This window comes from Heterodontus francisci, chromosome 19 (assembly GCF_036365525.1).
Source record: "Heterodontus francisci isolate sHetFra1 chromosome 19, sHetFra1.hap1, whole genome shotgun sequence".
Lineage (NCBI taxonomy): Eukaryota > Metazoa > Chordata > Chondrichthyes > Heterodontiformes > Heterodontidae > Heterodontus > Heterodontus francisci.
In genome coordinates this window covers 66,143,527-66,167,562 of record NC_090389.1, presented here as the reverse complement: position 1 = coordinate 66,167,562, position 24,036 = coordinate 66,143,527, and the positions used below count along the sequence as shown (strand labels likewise).

Sequence of the window (24,036 nt, the reverse complement as noted above, 5' to 3'; positions counted from 1 at the left end):
TTCCAGAGCTAATGACAATTGTTCTACCCATAACATACCCTTTTACCATAGTACTTGTAGTTCTTTCTTATGTTTACCTCAAGTGTGTACTATCATAACTCGTAAATCTTGAATCTAACACAAAAACAGAAAATGCTGGAAATACTCAGCAGGTCAAACAGTATCTGTGGAGAGAGAAACAGAGTTAACGGTTTCGATCGTGACTTTTCATCATAACTGGTAAAAGTTAGAAATGTAACAGGACTCAACATAGAGTTCAATAATTTTAGATCATACCTTCTGCCCACATTTTTTTATTATTTCATGTTTTATCCCTAAGGACAAAGGTCAGAAAAATTGATCCCCACAAGTCAAAGATGAGAGTGACTTTTAATGTTTTGAGGCTGGGACATGAGATAAACCCTTTCCTTGTGGTGGAATTTCCATCTACGTCAGTTGTCGATTATCTAGCTCTGAGAAAGTGTTGTCAGCTGATCAAAGAGTGACATTAACTGCAGTACTGGCACTACCTGGCGCAGCTATTCCAGAGTCTCATTAGTGCTGTTTACTCCTTTTTCATATTTTGAATGCTTTTACACAACCTGACGGATATTTATTTGATACCCATTATTGTACCTCAGGACCTTGTTTCTTTTTATATCTCATTGCCCTTTACTGCACATTTCCCAAGCTAATGACAATTATTTTACTCACAACATACACTTTTACCATAGTACTTGTTGTTCTTTCTTATGTTCGTTCTCAAGTGTATACTATCTTAACTCATGAATCTTGAATCTAAACAGAAAAACAGAAAATGCAGGAAATAGCAGGTCAGACAGCATCTGTGGAGATAGAAACAGAGTTAACAGTTTAGGTCATGACATTTCGTCAGAATTGACAAAAGTTAGAAATGTAATAGGACTCAACATAGGGTTCAATAATTTTAAATTATAACTTCTGCCTCCCTTTTTTTTCTTATTTCATGTTTTTTTTTGCTGGTTTGCTACTACCAACGCCCCCCACCCAGCCTTGTTTCTTTCTTTGTGTTCGAACGGCTGCCATATTGCCATCTACACCTCATCCAGACACATTTTTGTTTCTTCACTTGATTTTGTACCATGAAACCTTTTGTCATTTAATCACTCCTGCCCTCTACCCTATCACAGGCCTTCACTTTTGTTTTTCTCCCCCCCCCCCCCCGCCCCCAGTCTTTTCACTTGCTTAAAACTTATTACATATCTAACTTTTGCCAGTTCTGATAAAAGTCACAATCTGAAACATTAACTTTGTTTCTCTCGCTACAGATGCTGCCTGACCTGCTGAATATTTCCACCACTTCGTGTTTTTGTTTGATTTCCAGAATCCGCAGTATTTTGCTTTTGTGATCTTGAATCTAAGTTGTGATTGACCTTAGTGCTAATTACTTTTTCTCAGAACTGTTGATCCTTGCTTGCAGATAAATTACTTACAAATAACATTCACTTCTATGTGAAATTAATCATTGTGTAGGCATTTTACTACAGATTACTTGTTAGATAAGTAACCTCAATAAATTAGTAGCTGGACAAATAACTTACTTTTAAAAATGATTAGGCCAATAAACTCTTCTCAATAAATGGTTGCTGGAAAATTAATTTAGTTCAATGAGCCTACAACATGGTTTTTGATTACGCTTTCCTCTGTTTCTTGTGAAATTAATGTTGACTCCACAATGAATTCCACAAAACTTCAATGAAATTACTGCCTGACATATGATTAATCTTCTTCCATTCCAATTCAATAAAGCAATTAACCCTTCAATTAATTGTGTCCTTTTAAAATCTGTGGCCAACAAATAACCTCAACCTTCCCTTTTATCCAGTTGCTTATTCTATTCAGCCAAATGGTAGCAATAGAGCTCATCTGCCTTTACTGCTTGTCTTCCTTTGTTGGTTTCCTTACTTCATCTGTTCCTTTTCTACTCTTGTTATAAAACTGCCAAAATGGAGCCCACCCACACCCTGAGCGTCCACCATGGGTGATGGAGCCCATGGACCATCCATTTTACATACGCCTAACTTTCTTTTCTGTTGAGCCGGGTGTAAAACGAGCCGCTGATTCATTATTGTTCATTTTCACCTGCCAATTAAAGTTAAAGTTAACCCCCATCCAAACCTTATTTTCCAGTCACATTGTCTTCACATCTTTACTTTTCAGTGCAATCCTCAAACCAGTCGCTCTTTTGCAGTATGAATTATTTTTATCCCTTTTAACTTCAGTTTTTTATGCGGTCTTTTTCTTTACAACTTGCTAATTTTTATCCTGCAGCTTTTCTACAGTTATTGTAACATTTTCTTCAATCTATTGTGGCTCAGTTGGTAGTACTCTTGCCTTTAAGTCAGGACATCATTGATTCAAGTCCCACTTCAGGAGACTTGGGCACAAAAATCCAGTCAGACATTCCAGTGCATTACTGAGGCAGTGCTGCACTGTCAGAGGGGCTGTCTTTTGGATGAGACATTAAACCAAAGCCCTAATTTCTCTCTCAAGTGGACATAAAGGATACCACAACACTATTTTGAAGAAGAGGAGCATTAGTCTTGGTGTCCTGGCATCCTTCAATCAACATCACAAAAACAGATTATCTGGTCATTACAGCATTGCTGGGGTTTGTGGGAACTTGCTGTGTGCAAATTGGCTGCCAAGTTTCCTGTGTTACAACAGTGATTACATTTCAAAAGTACTTCATTGGCTGTAAAGTGCTTTGGGGCATCCTGATGTCATGAAAGGCACTATATAAATGCAAGACTTTCTCTTTTTTATTGCCTGTCTGGTTTCCAATATCAGTCAACATATTATAGGCCTTCCTTGGGGTATTTCTTGACCCTCTCGTATTGAGCACTTTCAAGATTCTGAATGCTTGGGGCTAATCAGAAATGCAAATTTGGATTTACTTTGCTCTGGACAAAACCTGCTTCTTTTTCTTTTCATGGAATTTGTCAATCTTTCCATCCTGTAATTGTAATTTCTCATTTTCTATTTTTTTTTATTTTTGAGCTCCATTATGAGGTTAACACAGAATTTATTGTATTTTGTATTTCGTAGTTGCTCATAGAATCAAAGTAAGGATTTGGGGAATGAGAAAGCCTGAAGTCTATATTTTACAGGGCTAGCCAACTAGTTTGATTTGTATAAAACTATAGGGTGGGTAGGATTCTACAAAGGGTTGCAATTCCCCCTCATGACCCTTTTTCATATTTACACATCTTTCATCAATAACCCACTGATCGTGAGCAAAATATTCCACTTTTGGATATAGCGGGCTGCATTTTACAGACCCTCCGATGTCAGGGTCCATGGCGGTGGTGGGGAGAGCGGTGGTGGCCAGCAAATGCCTCCGGGAGAGGGCCGCCACACACCGCGATGCCGGGAGGGCCCAGCCCGATATTGCCAGTGGTGGCGAGGCCTCATGGCGGCCCCCCTGCCGCCCGGCAACAGGATCTCCATTTACATATTTAGATAAATTTAAATTAATGAATTAATAATGCTTACGGTCCCATCGTCTGTCCCAGTGCGATCTTCCTGCTGCTGGCTGGCACTCCTGCGCCTTCGGATACTTGTCTGGGGAGGCGAGGCAGAACACTGGTGGGGAGGGGGGAGGAGGTAAGTTTCTCATTGTGCGGGGGGAGGGTGTGGCCATGTCTCAAGTCACCACACAATCAGGGGAAATGCAGGGGACCATCTCCTGCCACCGCCCTGTCTCTCTGACCTACTTTGGTCTCTCTATCACAACTGGGGAAGCTACCACCTTCGCCCCCACCAGATCATTACCTAGGTGCAGGTCAACCCTGTCCCACAGGCAAACTAGGGACAATCCCTATGGTCACCAGTCCCAAAACTAGGTCGCATTCCAAGTGCACCTGATGTAAAGGTACAGGCGTACACTGCCCTCCGATACCATTCATTACCATCCTTGTATTTACTGCACTCTCTGGGGGAAAGGTCATGCCTTTCACCAGCAAAAGGATCTGGTGGCCCCTCTATCCCTGAGTATTACTATGGGCTTGCTTGGCCCACTCAAGGGGGATGGGGTTACTCTCCCTTTGGACACAAAATCCTGATAGCCTTCGGGGATCTCATTAAATTTTCCTGCACCCACAGCAGTACTTTTTCTGGGCCTTACTGCAGTTGCAGTTAAAGCCACAGCCTGCTCTGCTGTGCTTTCCATCAAGGTACTTTCTCCTACTCTGGTCGGGTGTGCCCTGATTAACCCTACAGGCTTTCCCCATAGTTTCCAGTACTCATCTCTGAGGTGACCTAACTTGTTACAGTGGAAACACACAGATCTCCAAGTCTCACTCCTGCTCTCAGAACTACCTTTTTTGACTTGAGTAGGACCTCCTGTGTGTCCAGCTTTCCTCTCCCTCCCAGAACTGTTTGGATTCCTATCATCCTCCCACTTCTTTTCCTTTTCGGGGTTATGGGGGTGACTCGGTAATGTTTTTCCTTGGGGTATGGACTTGTATATGAGAGCAAATTCATCAACCAGAACTGTGGCTTGCCTCGCTCTTTGAACTTTTTGTTCCTCCACATGGGTCTTTATTTAAAGAGGGAGAGAGTTTTTAAATTCCTCAAGTAGAATCACCTCTCTGAGGTTTTCATACATGGGCTGTACTTTCAGGGCCCTTACTCACTGGTCAAAAGCCAGCTGTTTACTCCTCTCAAACTCGAGGTAAGTTTGATCAACTTGTTTCCAGAGGGTTCGGAATTTCTGGCGGTACACTTCCAGTACTAGTTCATATGATCCGAGGATAGTATTTTTAGTCAATTCATAAGTTAATGAACTTTCATCTGGCAACAGGGAATAAACCTCATGGGCTTTTCCTGTTCGCTTGCTTTGCAGCAATAGTGTCCAACTCTCGGCCGGCCATTTCAACTGTCTAGCAAGCTTTTCAAAAGTGACAAAAAATGCTTCCACATCTCCGCCATTGAACTTTGGGATCAATTGGGAGAATTTTAAGAGCTCAGCAAACAGTCCTGAGTTAAGTGCAGTCTCCATCTTGGCCATGCTTTCACTGGGGTTACCCTGTCACCCCTAGCTAATTCCAGCCACCATAACTCCCTTTCCTCCTGCTCCTTCTGGAAAATTCTCTCTCTTTCTCTCTCTTCTCTCTCTTTTTCTCTCTCTTCTCTCTCTTTTTCCCTGTCTTCCAATTCCTGTTTCCTTTGTTCCAGTTGTATCTGAGCTAACATTACCCTGTCTGAATCTGATTCCAACCCTGTCTCTGACTTTTCAGGTCCAAGGGAAAAATGGTTGGCCACAAGTCTTAGGATTTCAGATTTCTTAGCTTTGGCACGGAAAGTGATCCCACACTGCCCAGCTACATTTTTCAACTCTTCCATAGATAGATCCTTTAACTTATTCCAAGTTACTTCACCCTGGCTTGGGGAGGTACCAGTGTCGGATGCAGACATGTTAGTATTCTAGCAACACAAACCACAAGAAAACCTGTATCGAAGTCCTTTTTTTAAATTGGAATTAATTTGGTTTCCCACTTCCAATTTCCTGTTTGTCTGTGGGTACAATGTCAGACTAGAGCCCCCAAATTTCTGTTATGACCAGGTGAGAAAGGGGTCTCAGGCTCCCCTTTCGCCCCTTCTCTGGTTTGACCGCAACAGGGTTTATCTTTTAAACACAGTGATTTAATTAGCACTTCAGTGAGCACTTGGTTCTGTTCCTCTAATATATAATTGCAAATGAACCAATCAGACAGGTTTTCTTGAGTTTAAACAAAAAAGATGTAAGTTTATTAACCTTATCACTCTAAACTGGTTAAAATTACTGAAATACGTGACGCATCCATGCTCACATTCACACGAGACATGCACATACACACAAATAGAATACAGAGGAAAATACCAAAGTTGGGAGGTTGGAGTAGATTCCTTAATAAAAATGGAATTTAAATACTGAAGTTTAGTCCCAGAGTCCTTAGTTGAGATTGTAGTCTTGAAATCCTTGTTGGGCCATGTGTATGGTTCAAGCTTGGTTCTCAGGTTCTGGTGGACAGAGGAGGGGCTTTATCTGTGTCCCCTGGTTGCTGGCTGTGCTGGGCTGTAGGCTTGCAGCTGAGGCCTCTCTGGATCTTTGCTGGAGAGATGGAGAGAGAGAGATTGTAGCTCTCTTGCTGGCTTACAGTTACACAGTTACAGTCTCTTTCTGAGGCACAATTTACACAACTCCCAGAGTTACATGGGCAGTCATGCGATGTGACCACCTCTTTGTTTGAAACAGCATCTTCTGGAATTATCTTTGAAATTCAAGGCTGTTCAGACCTATTTTGTGGTGGGGCGGGGGGGGGCGCAGGAGAATTTGGCTCTTTCAAATTCAATGGGTGTCGATGGCTTTTGACAACCAACATTGATAAAACCATTCTAGGTCATTTAATCAGACAGCACCCCCATTTTTCTGGCTAAACTGTGTAATCACCTCTGTCTCTAGCCGGCCTTTGGTTTCTCATATTCAAATTGTGCATGGTCATTTTAGCTGCCCTGTTCTGCTTTTTAAAAGTTATTTGTAATAATGTCCAGTAAAAGTCTCAGGCAAAGTTCCATATGACGAAATTGATATTTCCATGTAGCATGTGGGGTTTCTGTTACACTGTCTTTTTCTCCCCACAATAAATTTGTATGATGCTTTTTGTAACAATAGTGGACTGCAAAAGGTGTTGAATGCATTACTGAAGCTTTGTGACCTACCAATAAATAATTTGTAAGAAACAGCAACAGATGACCCAAGATGATCGAGCACAAGAATAGCTGGCATTGGCTACTCCTAGGTCAATGTGAACACAAGATGTGGCCCCAAGCAAAACAGAAACTGAGGAACCAAGACAGATAATCAGTATGATTTCCTTCAAGCATTGTGACAACACAGATAAGTAATTCTGGTAGTGATTGTCACATGATAGACAGGCAAGACAGTGGTTCTTAGATACATGGTTAGAAGTGGTATGGAATTTTTGTTATGAGAATAAAACATTATTATTGGAGTGTAGCCAGTTTAGAAATCTTGACATTGTTTGAACAGTAACTGATAGATTTAATATGCAGACGAATAGACTTGGGACTAATGTGCTAGGAAATGGAACACTTCATATTATCTTTAATTTTCTGCTTGGCCCTTTAGTTATACGGTTATTATAGTAGTCTGACTGATTAAAGTAAATGGCTGTGTAATTTGGCACCTTGTCAGTTTCATTTTTTCCATAACTTGTAATTAAATTAAACAGAAGTGTTTGGATAAAGTATTGGGTGGTGATGTGTGTCTGGTTTTGAAATTATTAAACAGATATGTACTTCATCAAATATAATTTATGGATTTTAATAGACTGTTTACATGGATTTAAAGAGGTTATAATCCATTTGTTATCCTTGAAATGGTAGTGCCTCTTTCTCGCACCATCCCAGACATATCCATCCCTGGGGGTACATTGGGTAAATGGGCAGAAAGAAGCATTGGTTGCACATGAGTAAGAGGATGTCGCTGATTGGCATGTCGGGATCCATAACCACTTGGTTGAAGAACCTCGGGATCCAAATCTTATTGGTCCTGCTTTTAAAAGAAGGATGCTTGAAGAGCTTCAAATGTATGTGTGGGCACTAGCAGTCATTACATGCAGTGCCCTGCAGATGACAGTTGAGTGTCAGAATCCATTACCCACGTGTTGGATAGCTTTGCAGCACAGTAGTCCACAATGGAGCATGTGGCAACTCCAGGAACATCCACAGTGATGGTTCCCATTACAGAGTCTGGAGGAGAGTCTGTCCTTTTTTCATTAATGCCAAAACTACTGTGAAATTAACCCGAGATGCCAGATTGAATAGTGCTATCTCTTTCAGCCTCCATATGATGGGAACTATCATCACAGATAGCCTCACTAATCTCATCATTACCATTCTTCAGAACAGTGGTCATGTGAAGGCAATGGCCAGGAATAGGGGCAAGGCAGAAATGGATATGGCTAGTCTCGGCCTAAACATACACCTGAAAGGACACAAACCTGGCCGTCAATGTCGTGCTACAAAAGGTGCAGTCTGCAGCTGCTCCCTCTTAGGATTTATTTGGTTTCTGACAAAGGCCACTTACATGCCAGGAAGCCCCAAAAGCAAAAGAGCATGCAGCTAGCTCAAATATTCCAGCATTCCAGTAGCACCCAGGCTATGGTTTCAAGCACAATGTTCACAAATTGGTAGCAAGTGAAAGCATGAATGTAAAAAGCACTAGGTGCATACACAGCATGGGAATTCATTAAAATTATTGTTTGACTGGTTGGTATTGTGCATGTATTGTTCTTGGCTGCATGCAGTTTGTTCTCAGTACAGCATAGGAAGCAAGATACCAAAATTTTCAGTGACACAAAAATAATGGGTTTGGAATTTAACAAAGAGGACTGAGAAGTTTTAGGGAGGACGTAGGTCCATGGAACGGGCAGATGGGTAGCAGATGCAATCTAATGCACAGAATATGTGAACTAATGCTTTTTGGGGGAACGGCAAGAAATGGGACGACGATAAACTCAACGGTAAAATGGAACAGGAAGTCCGAATAGGGGCATTGAGTACAAGAGCAAAGAAGTAATGATAGACCTGTAGAAGAGTGTGATTAGGCCACTGTTAGAATACCCTACAGACTTTTGGGTTCCCCATTAAAGAAAACAATATGACTATTAAGCTATGCAAGTTGTACTTAACATTTCAGGTCATTGACCTGAAATGTTAACTCTTTCTCCACAAATGCTGCCAGACCTGAGGAGTATTTTCAGCATTTTCTGTTTTTATTTCAGATTTCCAGCAGTACTTTGCTTCTGAAAACAAATTGTACATTCACCAGGATGATATCAGAGATGAGAAATTATAGTGATGAGGAGAAATCTGAATTATTAGGACTTTTTCTATAGAGAAGATTTATAAGGTTTATAAACTTAGGAAGAGTTTTGATAGGATGAAAAGGGAAATAATATTCCCTCTGCTTCAGGAGTCGGTAACAAGGCAGCATCAGTTTAAAATTTTCACTAAGAAAATGAGGAGAGAGTTTATGAGAATTTTGTTATTCAGACTATTTAAAAAATGCTTTGCCATTGGGAATGGTTGAGGCAGAGACCATCACGCTTTTTAAGGGAAGAGTAGATGATTTGAAGCAGACAGTGATACTGGGCTATGGGAAAAGCAAGATTCGTTTTGGATTGCTCCAACAAAGAACCGGCCCAGACACAATAAGGCACATGGTTTCCTTTTGGTCAATCAACAATGCCATGGAGCTGCCTGGCTCAGGTATCAGATTATTGAGTTTCTGACAAGGGGTTGACTTGGTGCTGGACCTTCCATTGGTGTCATTGCAGGGCCATCTCTAATCCTAAAGAAACCCCACTTACTTCAGGTCCATCCTTTCATGATCTATAGGTAATCTTTTGCTGCTGATCAATATCAGCATTTCCAGCTACTACATGCAAGGTGCAATATGCAATCTTACAGAATTGCTTTTTTTTAAAAAAAAAAATTTATATTGATGTCTCAAAAGATTTGGCTGCAATTTGGCTATTTGCAAGGTCAGAACAAAAGATCAATCTGTATCTGGTATGGCAAACACAGACACAGCACACTTCCCAATTAAAGTACTAAGGGTCACAAATATATACTCACCACAACACTGTCAGGCGCCCAACACAGACTGATTAACCTACCAAACACCACTAAAAAGAGCACAGATATGCACCCATTCCTCTGACTTGTTAAAGGTATAAATGACTAACTGGACTGAGAAACGCTCTGGAGATAGGCACATACCTTGTGATGGCTATCGGGAATCTTCTGTTCTCTCTCACTACAAAGGAAATAAAATATTGGACCATAGTTTGCTGCATCAGTGAATCTAGTGGGATCTGCCATTAGTTAGACTTGTCTTTGCATGTTTAGGTTTTTACATTTTTTGCAGTACAAGTTCCTGAATGTGCAAGCTGATAACATTGCAGTGAGGGGGGAAACTGGGCATCTGGGAACTGAGTGAACAGGGCAAGCAATTGTGTGTCTCCCTAACCAATCAGATTGAAGGATAGTGAAATAAACAGCACAGGGACTGAGAAGGAAGTGAAATTAGAGTGGGTGAATTCAATGCCAGATCGAGGATGAGAGAAATAAAGAGCGTGAAAGAAGCAATGGAATAAGAGAGAAAAAATAGAAAAGAAAAGTAGAAATACATGAATTGAAAATTTTACTTTTTAAAAAAATCTCCAACCATTAAAACCTGCAGGAATGAAACTCCACACTTGTAATAATTCATTTCCAATAACAGAGAGGTTGTTTGGTAGTAATTAGCACTTACGTTGTAAAAAGGATACTTAGACTACTTCCTGTAGCAAGTTTAGTTCATAACCATCAGATGAATACAGTAACTTCACGCATTTCAATAGTGGGCAGACAGGAAGATGCTGTTTTCACAGAGCTATTGCCTGTGCAACACAACTTTTGGATTTCCATGATTAACCAAATAGCATTTACACATAAGTAACAGTGAACACCATTACCTTTGCAATTATTTTGACATCACATAATTGTCCACATACTGTAATATAGATGGACAAATAGTGAACCACAGATACTGAAACCACTGCTCCATCAGAGAGGTAATACAATCATTTTAAAAATCGTTACTACTGTGGCTTTGGTCAGAGCAAGGTATAATGTAAAGGAAACATCTGGTATAGACCAAACACAGATTCAGGGTTCCCGCATGCTGTGGAGTTTTAGCTTGGCTTCCAGTCTGGCAGAGAGCAGTCCTGAGGAGACCGCAGACCCAGGTAGGTCCATACCCTGCCTCATTGGAGAGGGTTGGTCGACTGCCTCTCCAGTCCTACCTCCATTAAAACTGGAAGTGCGTGGGTTGGATGCAGATTAGGGTCAAGATAAGACTTTTAACATTTTAACTCCCCATCTGACCCAAACCCGCCCATTTTTGGGAGTTAAAATTTCCCCCATAGAAATCCCAGATATGTGACTGATGCTGATAACCAGCTTTTAAAGAGTGTGAGCAGAACTTGAAAATATTGGTTTTGACTATTTTTAATCGCAACAAAGCCAGTTAATCTCATACAATTCTGACCAACCCAACCCCCATATTATGCCTTAGGTGAATATAGCCTAAGCCGTTGTATGTTTCTTCTTTGGCCTCCTTGTCTCAAGAGACAATGGGTAAGCGCCTGGAGGTGGTGAGTGGTTTGTGACGCAGCACCTGGAGTGGCTATAAAGGCCAATTCCAGAGTGACAGACTCTTCCACAGGTGCTGCAGATAAAATTGGTTGTCGGGGCTGTTACACAGTTGGCTCTCCCCTTGCGCTTCTGTCTTTTTTCCTGCCAACTGCTAAGTCTCTTCGACTCGCCACACTTTAGCCCCACCTTTACTGCTGCCCGCCAGCTCTAGCGATCACTGGCAACTGACTCCCACGATTTGTGATCAATGTTACAGGACTTCATGTCGCGTTTGCAGACGTCTTAAATGCGGAGACATGGACGGCCGGTAGGTCTGATACCAGTGGCGAGCTCGCTGTGCAATGTGTCTTTGGGGATCCGGCCATCTTCCATGCGGCTCACATGGCCAAGCCATCTCAAGCGCCGTTGGCTCAGTAGGCTGTATATGTTGGAGATGTTGGCCGCCTTGAGGACTTCTGTGTTGGAGATATGGTCCTGCCACCTGATGCCAAGGATTCTCTGGAGGCAGCGAAGATGGAATGAATTGAGATGTCGCTCTTGGCTGACATATGTTGTCCAGGCCTCGCTGCCATAGAGCAAGGTACTGAGGACACAGTCTTGATACATTCGGACTTTTGTGTTCTGTGTCAGTGCGCCATTTTCCCACACTCTCTTGGCCAGTCTGGACATAGCAGTGGAAGCCTTTCCCATGCGCTTGTTGATTTCTGCATTGAGAGACAGGTTACTGGTGATAGTTGAGCCTAGGTAGGTGAACTCTTGAACCACTTCCAGAGCGTGGTTGCCGATATTGATGAATGGAGCATTTCTGACGTCCTGTCCCATGATCATTTTCTTGAGACTGATGGTTAGGCCAAATTCGTTGCAGGCAACCGCAATCCTGTCAATGAGTCTCTGCAGACACTCTACACTGTGGGATGTTAATGCAGCATCGTCAGCAAAGAGGAGTTCCCTGATGAGGACTTTCCATTCTTTGGTCTTCGCTCTTAGACGGGCAAGGTTGAACAACCTGCCACCTGATCTTGTGTGGAGGAAAATTCCTTCTTAAGACTTGAACGCATGTGAGAGCAGCAGGGAGAAGAAGATCCCAAACAGAGTAGGTGCGAGAACACAGCCCTGTTTCACACCACTCAGGATAGGAAAGGGGTCTGATAAGGCACTGCTATGTTGAATTGTGCCTTTCATATTGTCATGGAATGAGGTGATGATACTTAGTAGCTTTGGTGGACATCCGATCTTTTCTAGTATTCTGAAGAGACCACGTCTGCTGACGAGGTCAAAGGCTTTGGTGAGATCAATGAAAGCAACGTAGAGGGGCATCTGTTGTTCACGGCATTTCTCCTGTACCTGGCGAAGGGAGAACAACAAGTTAATGGTGGATCTCTCAGCTCAAAAGCCACACTGTGCCTCAGGGTAGACACGCTCAGCCAGCTTCTGGAGCCTGTTTAAAGCGACTCAAGTGAAGGCTTTCCCCATTATGCTGAGCAGGGAGATTCCACAGTAGTTGTTGCAGTCACTGCGGTCACCCTTGTTCTTATAGAGGATGATGATATTGGCATTGCGCATGTCCTGTGGTACTGCTCCCTCGTCCCAGCACAGGCAAAGCAGTTCGTAGAGTGCTGAAAGTATAGCAGGCTTGACACTCTTGATTATTTCAGGGGTAATGCCGTCCTTCCCAGGGGCTTTTCCGCTGGCTAGAGAATCAATGGCATCGCTGAGTTCCGATTTTGTTGGCTGTCCAGCTCATCCATGACTGGCAGAGACTGGGTTGCATTGAGGGCGGTCTCAGTGACAACATTTTCCCTGGAGTACAGTTCTAGGTAGTGCTCCACCCAGCGGTCCATTTGCTTGCGTTGGTCAGTGATTGTGTCCCCTGATTTAGATTTGAGGGGGGGGCGATCTTCTTGATGGTTGGCCCAGAAGCTCTCTTAATGCCATCATACATTCCTCTGATATTTCCGGTGTCACAGGCCAGCTAAATATGACTGCATAGGTGTTGCCGTAGTCATTTGCGCAGCGCCTGGCTGTTCTTTGTGCAGCGCGTCTGGCTGCTTTAAGCGCTACAGATGTTAGCTCGCTGGGGGCTTTCTTGTAGTTCAGCAGTGATATGTGCTTAGCGGCTATGACAGGTTCCAGCTCTTCAAAGTGAGATTGAAACCAGTCTGCATTCCGCTTCACACTTTTGCCATAGGTGGTCATTGCTGAGTCATAGATGGCATCTCTGATGTGGGCCCACTTGGTCTCTGCATCCCCTGTAGGAGTGTTTTGAAGGGCTTTTTCAAGTGAATTTAGAAACTTATGTAACAGCTGTGGATGAGAAATTTGTATGTTTAAGGTAAAACATAAAAGCATAGAGCAGCACAGCAGAACAGGAACCAGTTTTGCTCAGAATGATGAAGAATAATTGTTCCAGTCATTCTAAAGGATAAATCAGCAATTCAAGCTGCACCATTAGCAATTTTATGAATACTTGCTGTTTAAGGGGCATTGAATGATCACTTTCGGGATGGTAAACTGTATCTGAATCCCTCAGAGTTTGAAAAGTTTATCCATCGAGAAACCAACAATTCATGCTAGTTTATAAGGTATTGAACAAGGTGAGTGACTGTTAAAGTTATATAACCTTTAAAGTAAAAGTGTACTATGTATTTTAGAAAGGATGAAGAGGGCTATGGGAATACAAAGTTAGGTGACCTGACTTCACGCCTCGGGTCAGAAAATTTGAGAAAGCTATGATTCAGAATTCTGGGTCTATCCCGAATTGGAATAGAACAGCTCCCTTTTTCTTTATCAATTTCTTTTTTCCTGCTTTCATTCTTCTTGCTTATTTCTATTTTAATTATTTCTTCTTTATATTTGCCGGGTTAATTTAGAGGCAGGATATAATTGGGATTCTTATTATTTATTTATTTTTTATTTAGACATACAGCACTGAAACAGGCCCTTCGGCCCACTGAGTATGTGCCGACCAATAACCACCCATTTATACTAATCCTACATTAATCCCATATTTCCGACTACATCCCCACCATTCTCCTACCACCTACCTGCATGATGGGCAATTTACAATGGCCAATTTACCTATCAACCTGCAAGGCTTTGGCTGTGGGAGGAAACCAGAGCACCTGACGGAAACCCACATGGTCACAGGGAAAACTTGCAAACTCTGCACAGGCAGTACCCAGGACTGAACCCGGGTCGCTGGAGTTGTGAGGCTGCAGTGCTGACCACTGCGCCGATTCATTTGAAACATTTTTACCACTTTTTCAGATGTTGATGTTTAACATTCTTGATGTTAGCACATGTTCCTATTGCTAAATTGCTTCTTGTTGTTAATAACTTTTTTTAAAATAGGGGAAAAAATTGCAGAGGACATGTTGCACAATATACTCCATATTAGTAGCATGATTGTGCATTATGCATAATCAGGCAGTTAAAACTGCAACACAAATCTGCAAATACTGGGGATGCTTTTCAACTGAATTGTCTCATCAGGCGGAAAGCAGGAAGAATGACTGCAAAGTCTTTTCAATGGAACCAGTTGGAGGCCCAAACCATTTTTGCGGTTGGGCCTTATTTGCATTCATGATCAAGCTGCTCGCTGTAATGTATTCCTATGTTATTACACACTGGGCATGCTCATAACATGGCAATACATTACACTTGCCAGTCAGAAGGGGTGAGAAATCTGCCAGCTCCAGCAGGGAGCCCTGCAAGTGTAGGTAAGTTGAGAGTGACAAAGGCAATCCCAGAAGAGGTGGTGCAGCACCTTCCCTCTTCTTCCATTGGCGATTTACCTATCAGTGCTTATATGGTGCTGGCAGCTCACCAATTATATTTAGATGAGCACAACCATGAAAATGATTTGAGTTTCTGACCATGTGCATCAGATGGGCAGTGGGATTGCTTTTTTTCCCTCCCGCCTGATGAAGATGGTCACATGAAAATCTACCCCTTACTGAACCTGGCTCAGGTCTAACACCCAAATGTGGATTTCTTGGGAGATTTTGCTGCATAAAAGTGCTTTTAAATGCAAATTTGGCACACAGAGGTACAATATTTATCCATCTGCATTGCCACTAAATCCTAACGTTCCCCTTTAAGGATTAATCATGAACAGAACTCAATGCTCTTGCGAATATCTGATGTGGTATGAAATATGTTTCATTTAAGTATGGAGTGAATAAAAGTGAAATTTATTAAATCTATTGGGAACATTTTCTGTATTTTCAGTTAACCATGCCAACATTTCCTGCTGTTGTGAAGATTGGACACGCTCATTCAGGCATGGGAAAGGTAACTAATCCTTTACAGTCGTCTGAGCCAAAAGTCTGTACTATGTCAAAAATTCTGTGTTTGAACTGAAACATTTCTCTAAATCTTAAGGTACAAATACTCATTTCTTCCCATTAATATGTTGCAGAATTACAATATGATAGGACTGTATTTCTTTGTGAGGTCAACTAGCCCACTCTGACAGTGCCTGACAGGTCAGAATATTGTATGTAAAGTGGGCCTAAACCTTCAATAGTATTTGGCCAAAGCTTCCTTCCTCACCCGATATAAACTTTTGATTATTGGATCAAAATTTTATTTCATACGCTGTGTTTAGAATAATATTATGCACTGTAAATGTAAACTTTGCAAAATCATTTCAAAATCTTCAATAAAGAAAATTACATTTATAATATTTCAGCAGAAGCACTTCATCTGACTCTTTTCTCTCTCTCTCTTCTACCTTTCCCTATGCTGCCTTTTCTTGGATGGTACCAGGTGAAAGTAGAAAATCATTACGATTTTCAGGATATAGCAAGCGTGGTAGCCCTCACAAATACCTATGCCACAACAGAACCTTTCGTAGACTCCAAATATGATATAAGGATTCAAAAAATAGGCAATAATTACAAGGCTTACATGTGAGCAAACATTATATATATATATATATATATATATGTGCAATTTTTTTTAATGACTAAAGTATCATTCTGTTGTGTTTGTTAATCCCAATTCCTCTTCCCTCTTAATTTATCTTCAGCTGATTATTTTTCATAGTTGTAGTGATGGTAACTTTTTTTAGTGCAGTCCTCACCACTCATAATAAACACGTCCATGCTTTATGGCAGGTGAGCATCTTTTAAGGTACTATTGCCTGAAGGATGTTTAAAGCCTCAAACTGGAGGTTGCCACAGCTTGCCAAAACCTCCTACATTTACTAAAAAGCTGCCATTAAATTCTTGTAGCAAACAAGATAGTTAGAGCAGTAGCACATTCTGGGCTAATTTAGCATTGTGCTAATTATGCCTGCTACAATTATCAGAGCTTGATGTAAATTAACCAAGGCTACACTTAATTGGTGACAGAATTGCTTTTTGCTTTTCTTGGAGGGTATCAGATCTAGACCAGAAAAAAAAATTCTTGTTTTTCTTGATAAACCCAATTTATATGGTTGACGATTCTTCCCATGCAGGATATTTATGGTTTTTATATTAGCTTGTGTTGTAATTTTTGCCATCGAGCACAGACATTGCACACATGGGAAGATTTTTTTTGCTGATATTACTTCTTAATTAGTATTACTGCTACAATAATGGAGGATGATCATTTTATTTTAACATTCAGTGCACCTTATTGAGGTGCAAACCAGTGAGGAAGCACAGCTGTTCCTGCCTCAGATAAATCGAGCACTTTAAGTTAAGACCAGCAACTTTGAAATCGACTTTGATACAATGGATCATGGTTATAGCCTTTTATCAATATAAGTGACTGCTCATTTTAAACGTGGATGTTTTATGTGGTGGGAACTGTATATTCTATAAAAACAAAAATGTCTGTCATTTAATGGTGTTATACTTACAAACAAGTGTTGGAGACAAATAGGAAAGGAGCTTTACTTTCAAATAATAGGGATTAAAAACCTTTTTTTCTGAAAGTCACTAATGTATTACATAGAAACTACTGCCTAGAAACAGGCCATTCAGCCCAAAAAGGACACCCCCCTCTTCATGACATCACCACTTTAGACACATGTTGCTTTTCTATTGTCACTGGGGGAGTAATCTGGAGATTACCATCCTTGAAGTCCTGCTCCTACACATGCTTCCTAATCTTCTGTTACTACTTTATTCATTAGTGAATTACTAATTGCCTCTTCCCCAAAACCATTTCTCATGTTCTGGTGCCATTGTAATTATTTGATCGTCCTGCCCAGAGTCCTCATCCTACCCACAGGAAGTCAGTTAGAGAGAGTAATTTACTCAGGGTATTCTGCCCTATCCTGACCCCCCTCATCTCTCTGACCTACAGATAGCCACTATTCCTTCCTATCACTGTCAACTACCTCAGTAGACTGGCTACCCTCTGAAACTATTGTTCCAGAAACCTTTCTCCCTCCCTAATATGTTGAATTGTTTCCAATTCTACCTGATGTTCTGAGATCTTGAGCTCAAACAGTTCCAGTTGGACAAACTTCTTGCAAATGTGTTTGCCTAAATTAACATTTGTTACACCTTGAAACATGCTGCAGGAATAAGCACAGAAAATACTGGAAATGCTCAGCAGATCAGGCAACAGTGGAGAAAGAAAAACAGAGTCCACGTTTCATGTCAATGACTTTTCGTCAGAGCTGAGTTTGATTTGCTTGGCTGCAGTTGGGCAGCTCATGTTCTCTGTTGGCTGTCAATTCACTACAGTTACACAAATTTAAATTTAAAGTTCACTCAAAGATAGGAAAAACGCACAAGATATTCTAAATTACTTACCCACTAATTAAGGCAACTCATTGTTGTATTATCTCTTTCTAGATTAATACAAATGGAGCTGAAGGCCAGGCATAGAATTGCACACAAAGCTTTAATGGAAACTTATTGCTTCAGCTTACACGTGCTAACTGGATGTGCAAAGAATTCAATCATGTGATATTGCGGTCTCTTCTTATGATGACATATCTATTAGCATAAACATATATTTAAATGATTATATTTAACATAGTAACAAATACACTATCACAACATTGCCTTCCCTTAAATGACAACCCATATAGTATACATCAATATGTATATAAATAAGCAACCCTTGAGATATTAGAAATTTGACAACTATAACACTATTTACATCAAACATTCAACTGTAACAGGGACATTTTGAACATTCATCTTCAAGCTGTTGTCTACGTTTGGAATCATATTCGTCATTGGCTGACTCGATCTGACCTTGTGACAAAGACATGTGGGTGTGTTCTCGAACAATCCGCCCTCTCGTCCTGAAGGTTTTGTTCTGGAGGTTTGTCCTCAGTTGTTGGTGTGTTGCTTGTTGTCTTTCCGTCTGTAAAACGTAAGCGGGTAGGCGTAGGCAATGCTGCTGGTCGCCTTATGCATGGTTAGCACAGAGTCTGCTGAGCTGAGGTTGATTCCTTCACAGTATCGCATTATTTGGTGTTGTCATGAACATGGTTCTTTGCACACCTTGGATACCTCAGCTGGAATCCATGTCTGTTCTTGCGGGTGAAGGACCCTCACTTTCTGGCCAATGTATAGTGGCAGTAATTCTGCACCCACGTGCACATCATGTGCATCTTTCATCTTGTCTTGTTTCTGATGTAACTGGTCTGTAATCAAGGATGACCTGGTGAGATGATAACTGGGTAGTGTGGTTCTCACTGGTCGACCAAACAGAAGCTCAGCAGGTGATGGCAATCCAGAGATTAATGGTGTGTGAAGATGCAATAACGCAACTTGCATATCTTGCCCGGTTTCTGAACACATTTTGTCAGCAATTTGCCATGCAGGCCCCCACCTGCCAAGGATGAGGCATTATTAATTTTGTCATATGGACATTAAATTTCAAATTGTTGCTGGGAAGAAGAGAAGGCCTGTTACAAGGGCTTGGCTAGGAAAAACATTTTTGCATATTAACAGACAGTGTTTGGAACAAAGGAGTTATCCCCTGCTCCAATACAATCCACAAACAGACGTGGTCAAACCAGTTAGTCACATAACTGACCTGCTTGGCAGTCTGGGTTTTTTTCTGAATTATACAGTTTGAACTGAAAGCCTGCAGAAAGCAGAATGCTCCAGCACTGAAGCAGACCTCCTCTCCTGTCTGTCTGCTCCCATCTCTTTCTTACGGAACTCCAAAACCCACTGAAGACACATGAACCCCAAGAGAGAAAAGTCTCCGACAGTGAACAAGGTTTAAGAAGAATACTGGACCCCAACGAAAAGCAGGATCTACCTACAATCAAGAACTCTACAGTGAGCTCAAAGAACCGTAACAACCACTCTTCAGATATTGCCTCAAACGTGTCCACTTTATTTTTCTTCTACTCTTTTCTTTCTCTATTTGCATGTGTGTATCGCATATGCATGCAAGCTTGGACGCGTTGTGTATGCATAGGCGTCAACCGAATTAGAGTTTAAGTTTAATAATTTTCTACTTTTCTTCTTTAAACCTAAGAAAGCCTGTTTGTGCTGGTTCTTTGTCTGATAATTGGAAAGCAGTGAACAAGGATTCACCAAGGGGGAGCTAAAAAAAACAGTGTGTTTAAAATTAAACCCTGTTACAGTAAGACCAGGTGAAGGCTGAAAGGGAACCCTAGACCTCTTTCTCACCTGGTTGTAACAACTGTCCTGACCATACGTTCAGTCATCCCATTCAAACGAGGATATCGGGGTGATGATGTGACCAATGAACCATCATTGATTCACATCCTGGAATGGGTTTCCCGTGTATTGTGGACCGTTGTCGGATACCACTTCTACCGGGACACCAAAAAGACGTAAGATGGCACTAACAGTGTTGGCCACTTCTGTACTCGATGTGTCTCAAAGCTTCTGCACAATCGGAAATTTGGAATGATAGTCACTAGCAGATAGTCTTCTGTGCCCACAGTGCACAGATATGTTGCTATTTTGGTCCATGGTGATGACGGTATGCATGTGGTTGGAGAGGCTCTTTCTGTTGACCAGCTTGATGTTCCTGACACGCATCACAAAATCTCACTGTCTGGTCAATGTCCTTACTGATGCCGGGCCAGAGAAATGACTCACGAGCAAGTCATCTCATCCTTCCTATTCCCATGTGTCCTTGGTGGAGCTGTCCAAGTATGTCAGACTGAAGTGTTGCTGGTATGAGTGCTTGGTGTCCTTTGAATAGTACTCCATTGGATATATCAATTTCGTCTCGATATGGCCAATACGTTGGGAAGGGTCTCGGGCCAAACCTCTCCAATGACCTGCCACACAGCTTGGAGTATGGGGTCTTCAGAAGTCTCCCTCTGGACTTCCTCTCTCTTGTTTTGACCGAAACCCATGAGATCTACGTTGTAGACATCCTCCAAGCTTGCACAGACTTCCTCCACCTGGAAGTTGAGTGGTATGTCTCGTGCCTTCCCAGGGTTGGACAATCTACTAGAGTGTCTGACCGGACCATCTGACTACTGGGTTTGTATCTGAAATCACAGTTGTAATCCTGAATCTTGATGAGTATCCTCTGGAGTTGAGGCGGTGCACTTGAGCAGTTTTCTCCTGATCATCTCCAGCAGCTTATGATCTGTCTCATTCACGAACTCTTTTCCAATTAAGTATGTGTGGAGCCTGGTGATCCCGAAGACAAGAGTGAGAGTTTCTCATTCGATATTGGAGTAATTTGCTTGTGCTGGCGACAGACCTTTTGAACTAAATGTGATAGGCTTGCTGACTTGAAGAAGACATACTCCGAGGCCTTTCTGCGATGTGTTCACTTATAACGTTGTTGCTTTCCAAGGATCATAGTATTGAAGACATGACCTGGCTGACGGTACTTGTTTCAACGCGTTGAATGCATGTTGGTAATCGTCTTGCCATAGAAATAGTGTGTCTTTATTCAGCAATTCTCCTAGTGGAGAAGCCTTCTCCGAGAATTTAGGTCTGTCTGCAGCAAGGAAGTTGAATAGACCTTGACACCTTTGTAGGTCATCCTTGTCCTGCGGTGTTGGCATTGACTGGATGTCTTCAATCTTTTCAGATTGCGGGCTGATACCCGAGCTTGAGTAAACGTCACTGAGAAAATTTGTGATCAGCTTAATGGAGCACATTTTGCTGTTGAAAACCAAACCTTTTGTCTGGCGGTCTCCATTAACAAGTGTAAGCTTCTGTCACGAGCACTTCTTCTGTGCGTCCTACTACAGCGGTATCATCCGCAATACACACACAGCCTGGCACTTGTTCCATTATCCAGTTCATATGCTGTTGAAATATATCCTGGCTGACTGACAGACAAAATGGGAAACAGAGGAAACAGTACCTGCCAAAAGGAATTCTGAACATTGTTAGTTGTTGCGTCTCTCTTGACAAGCGTAAAGACCAATATCCATTTTTTGCATCTAATTTGGAAAAGTGTTTCACTCCAACAAACATTGGGTTTAACTCTTCTAGGGTTGGTACCTATGAGGACATCTCTTTTAAGGCTTTGTTTAGCCTCTTCAAGTCTAAACATAGTCAAATTGAACTGTGCTTCTTGATTGGGGTAGTGATGGAACTGCACCAGTCCTTGTAATGTTGCACTTGTCGAATGATGCTGTGTTTTTCCATTCCATCCAGTTCCATCTTCAACTTTTCTCGAATGTGCATGTTGCATTTTCATGGTGGGTTGATTGACGGCATTGCACCTTCTTTAAGGTGTAAAACTGTGTCCCCGTGGAAATTCCCAACCATGTCAAACTGGAGGTCTTGTACCAATCCAATGGATGTGCACCTGTATTGACTGCTATGGTCTTCTGACTGGGGATGGTGACCATGTTAAATTTGTTGCATGCTGGCAGCCCTGCTACTGCTGGTCCTGACAAATATCTGTGTAGAATATCTGCGTAGACCATGTTGACTCTTTATACCTGCATTCCAGGTCTAGGGAACCTGGGCCCTTTATTGTCGAGTCATTGTATGCTGTAAGATTCACGCTTGTGGGTTGGACCACAGACTTCCATGCCTGGTGGTACATGTCCTTGAGAATGCGAAAAGGTAGGGTGTTGACACCTGCATCTATGTCAATCTTCACTCTCAGTCGATGCTGTTCAGCATTATTGGGGCAGATGATCTGGAGTGTTGCAAAAGCTTCTGTTTTGTTAATGGAATGGGCCTGTTGCACTAAGGTGATAGGGTAAAACACCTGTAGTGTCTTCACCTCAATCCAACTCATCCATTTTGGTCAGGTGTTTCCCCATTTCATGGATGGGTCTATGCTTTAGGTGATGCCTGGAAGTGTCTCACTTCCCGCCGCTTCTGGGTGGTGTAGTTCTGTGGTTTGCATGTTACCCGCTCTGGCTCTCCCTGTGTTCCTGCTGCTGGACATTCTGCAAAGTTTGCCCCAGTGCTGCCTAAGCCCACATGCCTTGCATGTGTCTGCGTATGCCGGGCATCTATGCAGTTGGTGGAAGAGCCCGCAGTTACTGCACACCTTGTTCTGTCTGGGTGCCTTGGATATTGTACCAACAGGCATTTCAGATCCTAAGGTTTGCAAACACTGTCTCCCTGTGATAATTGCCTCATATCTGTATCTTTCCTGTAGTATGCTCTCCACACTGTGACCGTTCGGCTTTTCTAGGTGGTCTTTCTGGAAAGCCTCAATAAGAGTGGAGGCGATAACCAACTCCATAATTCATTCCAAGAGTTCAGTATCAGAGAAGTTGTATTTTTTTGCTTTCTCCCTGCATCTGTTAACAAAGTCGTCCAAGCTCTCGTTGGCTTTCTGTCTATATCGCATGAGTTCCAGGCGGTGTACTCTGAAATTGACTTTAATCTTAAACTGACTTTCTAATGTTGCCCATAGCTTTGTTGGATCTTCTGGTCAGTATCAGATAAACCAGAGGTATTTAATCTGTACAGACCTTCGTTTCCTATGGCAATCCTAATTTTTATCACCAAATTCTCTGCATTCACAACCTCGCGATCTCGGAAACAGTTCAATCCTCTGCTTAAACAGTTTGAATTCACCTGGGACATCAGTGCTTTCCTGTCCATCTCTGAAAATCTGGTTGCCATTGCCTGAGCCTTCTACACTTCTCTCCCCCTGAAGAGCAAACCTTGCTTTAAAAGTTGCAGCACGCTGCGATGTCTGCAGAGCTGAGCAGAAGCTACACCCTGAGCTGTGTTGCTGCAGTGCAGGCTTGTGAGCTTGTAGGCAGGAGAGGCCCTGGCATCGGGGTCAGCTAATGGTGCGCAAGTGTGGTGATGGTGGGAAGGAATCCATGCCACAAAATGACACTGCACTTACCTCTGCAGCCTAAACTACTGTTGCTTTTTGTCTTGCCGGCTCGGGGAAAAACTGGGAGTGCGCTCAAATTGCCTTCAATCTTGACTCACACCATTACTCTCCTGATGTGAGAGCTGTGATCCGGTCGCAATGCTTCAGGTAGGGTTTTGACTTGCATTGACGTTTTCAGCTGCTGAACAATGCTGTTGACTCACTACCACTGCTATCATATTGTACTATCTCTTTCTAGATTAACATAAACAAAGCTAAAGGGCAGACTTAGAGGTTGAGCACAAAGCTTTAATCGCGACTTCTTGTTGCTGTAGCTTACACTTGCGAAATGGTTGTGCAAGAGAACCGAATCACATGATATTGCATCACTTCCGGTGATGACATACATATTAGCATAAACATATTTAAATAGTTATATTTAACATACTAATAAATACACTATCACAACACTCACCACTGAATTCCCACCCCTGTCAAATTCCCATTTTAGAGTCATTATGGTACAGATGAAGGCCATTTGACCCATCGAGTCCATGCAGGTTATCTGTAGAGCAATCCCGTCAGTCCCATTCCCCTGCT

The 24,036-nt window shown here is 42.0% G+C and overlaps 1 protein-coding gene across 2 annotated transcripts in view; it reads left to right on the top strand.

Moving 5' to 3' along the window:
- syn2b (synapsin IIb) overlaps positions 1 to 24,036 on the top strand; it is a 420,009-nt gene that overhangs the window by 311,277 nt on the left and 84,696 nt on the right. For both annotated transcript variants that reach the window (XM_068051834.1, XM_068051835.1), the window contains exons 6-7: positions 15,457 to 15,519; positions 15,997 to 16,139. In XM_068051834.1, coding sequence (XP_067907935.1) covers positions 15,457 to 15,519; positions 15,997 to 16,139 — 206 coding nt within the window. The remainder of the gene's footprint in view (positions 1 to 15,456; positions 15,520 to 15,996; positions 16,140 to 24,036) is intronic.